Source organism: Struthio camelus, chromosome 7 (genome assembly GCF_040807025.1).
Source record: "Struthio camelus isolate bStrCam1 chromosome 7, bStrCam1.hap1, whole genome shotgun sequence".
In the NCBI taxonomy this organism is placed as follows: domain Eukaryota; kingdom Metazoa; phylum Chordata; class Aves; order Struthioniformes; family Struthionidae; genus Struthio; species Struthio camelus.
In genome coordinates, this window is record NC_090948.1 from 14,195,566 (window position 1) to 14,205,641 (window position 10,076).

The 10,076-nt window shown below is 46.0% G+C and overlaps 1 protein-coding gene across 1 annotated transcript in view; it reads right to left on the reverse strand.

Annotated features, from left to right (window-relative positions):
• The window catches only part of SORCS3 (sortilin related VPS10 domain containing receptor 3), a 307,446-nt gene extending 298,212 nt beyond the window's left edge, over positions 1-9,234 (reverse strand). Inside the window, exon 1 of the mRNA XM_068949693.1 lies at positions 8,556-9,234. Within this exon, the coding sequence (XP_068805794.1) occupies positions 8,556-9,155 (600 nt within the window). The 5' untranslated portion in view covers positions 9,156-9,234. The remainder of the gene's footprint in view (positions 1-8,555) is intronic.
• Between the last annotated feature and the right edge of the window lie 842 nt (positions 9,235-10,076).

Consider the following 10,076-nt stretch of genomic DNA (forward strand, 5'->3'; position numbering starts at 1 on the left):
CCAGCCCATTCTGTCTTCTTGCATTCATAAAGAAGAAAAGAAAAGAGGTTTAAAAATGCTAGGATTTGTGGAAGACCCTCATGTCCATGGAAACCTCAAAGGATGAACTGTGGCGTCCCAAGAGGCAGGGACCCCTCAGCCTAAACTTATTCTCTGCAGATCAGGTATGCGGGGAGAGTGGCAGTAAAATGCAACTGCCCCTCCCTCACTCATCAGCTAAAATGGCACAGGAGAGGGAACAGATCAGGAAGCAAGGCAGGTCTATCAACACCTATCCCCCAGAGGCTAGTCACAGGGATGGAATGGGGCACTGCAGTTGAGGAGGGAGAGAGCATACACCACTTCACTCAGGAGCAGGATTTGGATAGCTGCTTCCCCGCACTGCAAATGTTAATGCCATCCTTTCTTCCAGTTCAGCAGCACTGCCAGCAATTGCTGGGGTTTCACCTGACTCAGTCTGGAGGGGACTGGAGCAGATGACACCCTGGCACTGAGACTCCTTTCTTCAGGTAAAAGCTTGGCAGCAATTAGAGAGAACCCAAAAGGAAGACGGTATCCACTGCACAGGGTGGGGAGTGAAACACTCTTATCGTGGCCAAGCGCATAATAAGACTATTTTCTTCTCTCACAGCAGAAACCCTGGCCCGCAGGAGTTTCACAGAGTCAATGACTCCAAATGGGTTTTCATATCAATTTTTCAGCAGTGCCCATCTTTCCAGCATGCATTTCCCAGCTCCTGGCTTCCCTCCGCATCCTTTGCGGTATTTTCCTTCCTTTAGCAAATGCCCACGCTCCCTCTAGCGCCCAGCTCTGCTTTCAACACACTCTTCAGCAACCCAGCACCCTTATCCACAGCCTGCACCCCAGGGTGTCTGAATCACACTGGAGCTAACTAAAAGTGACACTGTTTCGGGAGCTGAGGCCCTGCAGTGCTCCGCAGATCTGCTGCGCTAGTGTTTGTGTCACATATCTGAACACAAAGGGCATAAAAGCATAACAACTCATTCACTGTTAGGGACCTTCGCTGAACAACAGAGGGTTTTGCCACTCTTCAGTAGGAGAAGGATCAGGTCTCCTTCAGGACTGAGAGAGGGGGAAGGAATGAGAGTTTGGGCTATTCAATATAGGCCTTTTCTGATTTTCATTATATTCTGGAACCCTGCTGGCCAACAGGGCTGGGAATTGACCTTAAAATTGCTACAGCAGATTATTCATCAGATGTGTTTAATACACACACAGTCACCTTCTTAAAGCACTCAGCAAACTTCATTCAGTTCCCTCAGTCTCACAACATCCCATAAAGACAGGAAAAGAAATACCGCTGTGCCCTTCTTTTTTCACGGAGGGAATGTAACGATGATACTGTAAATCTCTCTGGACATTAAGGGAAAGTCAGAATTTGGGAACTCATTTGCCTTGGACTCCTGCAGAGAGTTTAAGCAAACCAAGAAGTTTGGTTTCAGCAAAGCAGTATTTTCCAACTAAGGATTGTTGGAAAATCCCTCTTGGGCTCTGCGAGGCACGTCACCAGATCAGACCCTAGCATAGCTTATAGTGTAAGTCAAACTCTCACCTCCAAGGGCCAAGCAAGGGAGAGGGAAAGACTGTGCACAAGGGAGAAAGAATCTCTCCTTTACCCACAGCCCTATGGCCGTAATTCAAGGAGTGTAAAGGGTCTCTGTGTGCAGATCTCCTAGCTATACTACCCCACACACAGCTCCCTGCTCCCTAGCCTCCATACTCTCTATTTTTCCTTCTTACCCTACAAATTTCATTGCTATAAGATACTGCATGTTGAATCCCCAAAGAGTAAACTGGCCTAGCTCTGTCCTACATCAATTTATGCTAAATAAGGATTCGATCAAATATTTTTGCTGTTTTGAGAACCTTCTGCAGTCACAGCATTCAATACTTTGCAAGGAATGTGTCATTTAATTTACTCTCTTGTTTAGAGGCAGCCTGGACTCCACACCTTCAAACACAGATTCTCATTAGAGGCTAAACTTGACCAAACCCCTACCAAGCCACAACAGTTTGCGCTCCGATCCAAACTGAAGTCAGGACTGGCCTGATTTCCGGACTGGATTTAAGATCTAATTGAAGCCTTAACTGCGTAACTGATGGGTTTCCTTGCCATTGGAACCAATCCTAAGCAAGAGCTTATATTTGGCCTTCGAACCTGAACCATATCTGGATTTGTAAAAGAACACTGACTCAGGTAAGCATGTACTGCTCTCTTCCATTTCGTGTACCGAGATCCAGCGAACTTAAGGGTGATGCCACTATGGTCTAAGTTAAGCAAATCCTTGATTGTTTGCAAGACTGGCTCACAGGATCTTGTAGTACAACTAATATTAAAAGTCTTTCTCCTTAAGCTGTGCTTTACCTATTAGACATCGCTGCTTCCATATTTTTTCTAAAATCTCTACCTATGAATCCAGCTATAAATTTGGGAACTCTCAGGAAGTTTCATTTTCCCCCCGCTTTGCATTCAAGAAAGTTTCTGCCCCCATCTCACCTCCCCTTTGGGAGAGATTTCTTTTGCCTAACATCAATTCTCTGCTCAAACCTATTTTCAAAACACTTTGCCATCTAAATAGATGAATGTTTTCCACTAAAAAAAAATTAATTAAAATAATTACACAGCTTCTTCTGTTCGCATTTGAATTGCTTTGAAAGTTTGGCCGCAAGTTCTAGGCCTCATCCCTGAGCGTGAAAAAGTTCCACTGAGTACTGAGGCCCGAGGGGAAACTTCTGACAAGCACTTGACACTGAAGAGATTCTATTATTAAGCCCTGGGCAACAAGAACATCAACAGCTTGCTGCCCCAGGCTGGGTAATGGCCCAGGGAATCTGTCAACTTTACAGAATCCACAAGCAACATAAAGGCCCATCCACTGGGCATTGACCTGACTTTGCAATGAAACCAGCCTGGAGAGAAATAACCCAAGGAATATTTTCCAGACGCCTTCCCCTTGCTCTACTGACTTAACACAGCCATAAAAGCAATTATCATTACTACTTCCCCATCCTCCATTAGAATATTAATTAAAGATGGATTGGTAAAGTCCTGGAGAATGACTTTAGTGGCAAACTTCATTACTAAGGGTAGTAAAGAAGGGGAAATATATTACAATATTGTGACACAGTCTGTCTAACTTCAGTGGCGACAAAACCAAAACGTAGCCAAAAGCTATTTGAAGAAGAATCAGTCTAGAATAGCAATTAAAATATGTATCAAATGCAGTGCAATTAATCTGATTGCTCTGTCACCATCTTGCACTCTAGGGGTAAACATTTTAGACTGGAATCCAACTGGACTGTTTCTGCAGTTACCCATGGCTGACAAATAAATGCAACATTGCCTGCCTAGAGATCGTTCTCCCTTCCCTCTGAAGCAGGACTGTCCATTTGGAATTGTAAATATTGCTCACCTTGCTCTGCCCATCACACACTGCATTGCTAGGGAACTTAATGAAAAACTACCTGGCACAAAGCAAGCCCATCAGCCTCCCCAGCTTGTAATTCACCATGGGAATGAGTAATGTCTCCGCATCAAACCACCAGCACATTAGCAGATCACACCAGAACGCTGCCAAGAGCAGTCAGAAGAATCATTCCCGGAAGAGACAGACTTCACTCTGAGCTCTTGTACAACTCACTTTTCACTGCCAGCCCTCAGAGCTTGCTCAGGGTAAAGGAAAAGGATTGATGATGACAAGAGAAGAAGAATCACAAAAGCGTTAGTTGGAAGAGATCACTGAAGGTCTTCAGTCCATCTTCACATTTGGAGCATGGCTTTCACCAACTACTGACCATTTGAAGCATGGCTGTTACCAAGGACAGACCAATGAGTTTTGAAAACTTTCAAAAATGGAGATCCCCACACCTTTCTGGTGACCGGCTGTACTACCTTCCTAGAGAATAAGCTCTTCCTAAGGTCTAATTTGATGTATTTTGTGGCTCTTACCGCCTGTTATATCCTCTCCCTATGAGTAAGATAAGCTTCATCATCTTCCTAACTCCCCTTTAGGTAGCTGTAGGCCACTCCAGTACTCTCAGTCTCCTCTTCACCAGATTCTTCTCCCAGGAACATCTCACCTTCCCAGTCTTGCAGTGAAACCAGCATCCATGCTAACACTACAGAAGGCAGCAGTAGGCTTGCTGGACCTCTTACCTAAACAGCGTAGCATGATTGACACAGGTATAACTCAAGGAATTAAACAGTCCCAGTCCAGTCATTTGCCAGCTCTCATCCTGCCTTCCCTGACTTTCAGAGCCTGGGTTATAAAATAGCATAAATGCAGCTGCATGGTTGCACAAGCAACATCACTTTGGTAAACTATACCTCTGCAGGAGCATCGTCTGCACTCACTTTGAGATTAAAATATGCACTGCTGACATATTTTTCCCTACAGCATGAAAAATCCAACCCCCAAGATCATCTGGGAACTTAACCTGCCTGAAGCAGCCTACAGTACTGTCCTTGCCTTAGGCAAATGTCCTCTCCTGCTCTTACTCTGGCATTACAGTACATTTTCTCATCCTTAACACTACTTCTGAAGTTTGCCTCTGGTTTCTGGAAAGGCTTCTGGTGTCCAGCAAGGGCATGTATGTGTGGGATGGCCACTGCATGAGCTAAAGCACCACAGCTCTTTCCACAACTAGGATCGTAAGCTGAGATCCTTCACAGATAATGCTGAGATCATCTTCTAGAGGTTAAAAGGCTAAAAATGTGTATCTTTACTTCCTACATGGAAAAAAAGAAAAACCGCACACCTTGGCGCACTGCCGTCACAGAAAAAGCATAGACAGAATGAAATATGTGCTGCAAACCACTACATTCATCAGGGTGATAACTCTGAAGCTTAATGACAGCAGTCCCCGTGTCCCATTGCACTAGTGACAGCATTAGGAGAGCAATCTGAGTGTTTTATCCACTGTAGCTTGCTGAAATCTCTTGGAAAACTATTCTCCAGAAACAACACAGTGAGATTTAAAGACGTAACAGCATTAAAGGCGCTATCACTTATTTCCACAGGTCCTTTTCCTAGAAATCAGCGAGGGAAGAAGGAAGAAAAGAAAATTTGAGGAATCAGATGATCTGCACAGGAACAGGAAGATTGAAAAGAGCATCTGGTGTGCATAACAAAGAAAAAATTCATGCAATAACATAACAAAATACAGAGAAGGGGAAAACAAGTGTAAAGGATACAACTGCCCACTGAATGGCACATTTGCACTCAGTGTGTGTTCAGAGTGGAACGACTTCAAAAAAATAATGGCTTGCAGATCTTCTGAGAATAGTGCTAGTTTATAATAAAAATTCTCCTTCCTTCAGAAAGGCTTTAGCAAGAAAACATTCTATTTGGTCTATCCCAGGTACTTCAAGAGCTTCAGTGACCTCTCTCAATAAATGGTTCTATAGGATAGACTGATACTTGAAGCCCAAGTATAATTCTCTTTTTTTCAATATCAGAACCACTGAATTAGGCCGAGTCCCCTTCCCAGGAAGGCAAGAGAAAGAATACAAACCTCATTTGTATACAGAATAATATTTTTGCATTTTCCTAACAATTTCCACTAGATCTTCATGTATTGTACAAAGCAGAAATGAATTCTGCTCCACAACACCACTTTGTGGTAGATAAGTAGCACTATCCTCATTTAACATGGAAGAGGAGATAGAGAGAGGTTGATTGTCTTGCCTCAGGTCACACAAAATGCCTCTGGGCAGGACAAAGCAGAGAACCCAAATTCCTCAATCTCACGAGCCTTTTGCTTCTATCCTAATCCTGACGTCCCTATCTGCAAAAGGTGAAAACAAAAGTTCGGCGTCGGGGCGGGATTATTCTTTTCAATAAGTTAAATTGAATTTAGAGGGAAGGAAAATAGAGGGAGTTAAGAAAGAAAGAGAGAGAGAGAAACCTACACAACAGCTTTTAATATTCTAGGAAATGTAATATGCAGCAGCTGCAAAGATCTCCCCTCTGTAGAGGGCTTGTAGATCTATACTTCCCAGAAACAACCTGATTTTTTATTACCGTGCTTTCCTCCTCTTTGTAAATCCATCCAGCTCTTAGAAATCCCCTCGCTACTAATATCTGATTTGAAATGTACTGTTTCATTACATGAAACTTCTATGATCATGTTTTTAACAAATCATAAGCAACAGAAAGAAGCCTTAGTCTTGAAGTCCATTCAAGTAATAGGGAATTGGTAAAAGCAATCCATATCCTCTGTACTACCTTGGTAGCCTGAAAGCAGCAGCACAGACATCTCCTATCTGCTCTACTAGGACATCCAACATAATAATGGGACAGGAGTCAATACCTTTTGTCCGTTTTCAGTTCACCTTCCTGCTGCTTTACGTCTATTGTGACCTAAGAAAACAAATGCTTCAGGGTGTGCAACTGGGCACTAACATGGTTGGCAAAAGAAGCCACGCTACTGTTTCCCTGAGTAACCTTGGGCAAATTGCTTGACCTCCCCTCCAACAGTAAAATTAAGTAAAAAACAAACTGCAGCAAAAAGCAGGCATTGGAGTCAGCTAATAAATAAAAGGGCCCAACTTCAAGCATTTAACTTCCCCTCTGTAGTCACATAATACACCACTTTAAAAAAAAGAAAATCTAATCAATCACTAAACGCAGTGTGTTTTGTCTGAGAGAGACACGAGAGAAAAAGTCTACAAGTGCCAGCCCTCATAGTGGACAAATCATGAAGAGATAAAACCACACTGGTAATAAACAGCCTTGTCTCTTGCTTTTGAGTCAGAAGCTTTCAATGCACAGTATCTTGAGGTGCAAAATCTTAACAGGAAGTCATGAACAATCTGAGAAGCTTTCCTTTATTACCTTTCTCAGTCACCTGGAGTTAAAGAATAAATGAAGGTAGTTATTTAAATGACATAGTTCCACAAAAGAAACAAAGTGTGGGAGCATTTTTTGAAAATATCTTTCTGACCTGCACTTTAGGGGAAAAAAAAAAAAAAACTTTCTTCCCCTGCAAATGCCTACAGAATGAGTTTTCTCTGCTACTCTACCCAGAAATACTAATAACTATAAGAAATCCATGCTGGGAAAGGATGGGGGGATTTTAGCTTCTTTTACTCAACACCCTTTGACTCAGCATTGAAATGAAAACAAAAGAGAGGGCATATAGGTTGTTTCCTTCATTACATGCCATATTATATTAAAAATAAATAATCCTACAGACAAATGTTGTGCTGAAATACACCATGCAGCTGTTTTCTCTTGAATGTTTGCTTTCATCTTTAATGACAGTGGAATTCATGTCTGGCAAACACAACTGCCTTTAAAAATTGGTTAAATCAAAGTAATATCTACAGTGCTGTCAGCAGTATTGCCTAAGCAATAATAAACAGAGAAAAACTTTCACTCAAAAAATATAAAGAGGTGGTTGAATGGCACATTATTAAGCCATGGCTGATGGATGGATAGATAAATAAATAGATTGATAATCTGGTTCTTAATGACTGATCAGTCTCATGAGGAATATATCTGAAAATCTAGACAATCTATTTTATACTGCTAATTGCTTTATGCACATTTCCAATAGCAGCAAAACAATAAAAGAGGCATTTTAAAGGCAGTAACGAGCTATAATAATCAGAACAATGGGAACATTGTCACTAAACATAGGGGTTTCCCAGAGTCCTTTTAAATTATGCCTGCTCTCAGGCTTTATAATGGAGTAGAAATAGTATTTCTGATACCAGGTTAAAAGAAAACGGGAAGTTCTGTTTACAGCCGTCCTCTGGGCATTGCAAAGCAGGGTGCGAGGGAGGGCCCTGCGCTATTACAGTGCTCTAGCGGGTGGTCTTCTGGGGCACCCACGCACACATACACAGCCCCACAAACTTTCAGGGATGCCTCAGCTCCTCCTTATTGTTGACTACACAGAAAAAGGCATGAAATACCATCGATTAAAAAAAAAAAAAAACTTTTCATCATGCTTACACTGCCTGCTTTCTCTTGGAGCCCCGTAACATGCTGAGGGGCTCTCCACCCTTTAATGAATTAAAGGGTTATCTTGTGTCTCCAGCCTGCAGAGCAGAAGATGGGAGGGTTTCTACCCCACCACCAACACCACTGTACATCATTCATCCCTCGGCACGGAGACAGCAAAGCATACCGAGATGTATATTCTATATAAAGAGATGGAGAGGAAGGGGACCCAGTTGTGCAGGAACACGAGACAGAGAAGGTCACCCTCCCCACGCAAGGGGGGCGGCTGCAGCCAGCCCAGCCCTCTTGGTGGGGCTCAGTCTGCGCTGCCCCTCAAAATCAAAGCTCTGCCGGGGGTGGGGGGTCCTCCTTCCCCTCTTTCCCAGAAAAACTTCTCTGTTTCTGGGGCAATCGCTGCGCGTCCCCCTTCCCTTTGCAAAAAAGGCAAGGTGCCCCGCCAAGCACCCCTCTCCTCCCCGCACTCCTGGCCGCAGGGGCAAGTGTAGCACGATCCCGCCTTGCGGGGAGCACACGGCTTCCTCCCCGCTGAGCCGGGCCGGGCGGGGCCGAAGCGGCGATACTCACGCTGCTGTTGTGCCCGGACCAGTGCACCATGGCTTGGTTGTGCGCCGCGTCCCCGGTAAGCGCGAAGGTGGTGCTGCTTAGCCTCAGCTCCTCTGCCCCTCGCATCCGCGCCGCCTTCCCCTCCTCCGGGGGCCCGCGGGGCTGAGCCCAGGTGCCGCGCTGCCCCTCGGCCGTGGGCAACCCCCGGCCGCCGCCCGCTGGCAGCGCCCAGCGCCCCTCGCTGCTTCGCCGGGTCCGCGGCGGCGCCGCCGGGCCCCGGCCCCCGGGCGCGCTGCCGCCCGCCCCTGCCGAGCGGGACGCCGCTCCCCGCGGGCCCGCATGGCCTCCCGGCTCCCCGCCTGGCAGCGGCTCCGCGGCGGCTGCCGTCCCGGCCGAGCCCCGCGCCCGGCCGCCTGGCCAGCTCCGTAATCCTCGCGGCGGCGGCGGCTGTCGCTGCTGCTGCCTAAGGCGAAACGACGAGGACGGCCAGGAGGAAGATGGAGATGAGCAGGATCTCCAAGTTATTTCGGCGCCGGTGCAACACCAAGAGAGGAGTAAGAGCCATGTCCAGGCGAGAAAAACCGTGTGGCAGGTCGAAAAGCCGTTAGTCCCCTTCTCCATGCCTTTGCAGAGCGGGTCGGGGGGCTCAGAGAAGGAGGGGGGTGAAGCGCTGAGTGTAGGTTTGTTTTTTTTTTTTTAGGAGAAGGGGGCTGGATTCTAATTATAATAATTATTTGCAAAAGGCTCCTCTTTCTCTCGATCTCCTTCTTTCTCTTCCCCTTTTCTCAGCCTCTGAGATGGTGACCAGGAAAAAAAAAGGGAAAAAAAAAAGAAAGGAAAAAAGAAAAAAAAACTCTCTCCGCGGTAGTTAGATTCTGTTCCTTACTGTTGGCGGATTTTTTTTTTTTTGAAAAGTGCTTTTCAGTGAAACTGTTCACGTTCAAGGATTTGATCAAGTGAGAGGGTAACACCACACGGGGGGAGGAGCCCCGAGCCCTGCCAAGCCGCCGCCGCCGCTGAAATACACCACCGAGTCACCAGCCGCGCTGCGCTGTGCCGCCGGGGGCCAGGGCCGGGGGCAGGACACCGCACCAAATCAGCTGGAGCATCACCCAACCTTTTCTCCTGCTATGTGTGCTTCTGCCTGAGACAAGGCAGCCGTCATTCACTGTTTCTCCTAATATACATACATATATATTTACAGCAGTGTAGCTATTCCTCCCCATAGGTATCTGTATATGTATGCATGTGTATGAAAAGAGGCTGGAGATGGGTAAGGGGCATGAAGCAATGCAGCTGGGATTAATAACTCGTGGCTGACACTGTGCTGGTGTATTACAGCATATCCATGGACACAGCCATCCACAGCACCGCTCCAGAGCCTGCTCCAGGTATGTGGATGTGTCCCCTCCTGCTGCCCTGGAGCTCTGCAGCGTCCCTCCCTGGAATGGGGCTGCCTGGCTGTGGGAGCACGTGAGTGTGTGTGGGAACCCCAGCAGCCCTGTCACCTTCCACTGGCGAGAAAAGGAGACTGGTAACGTT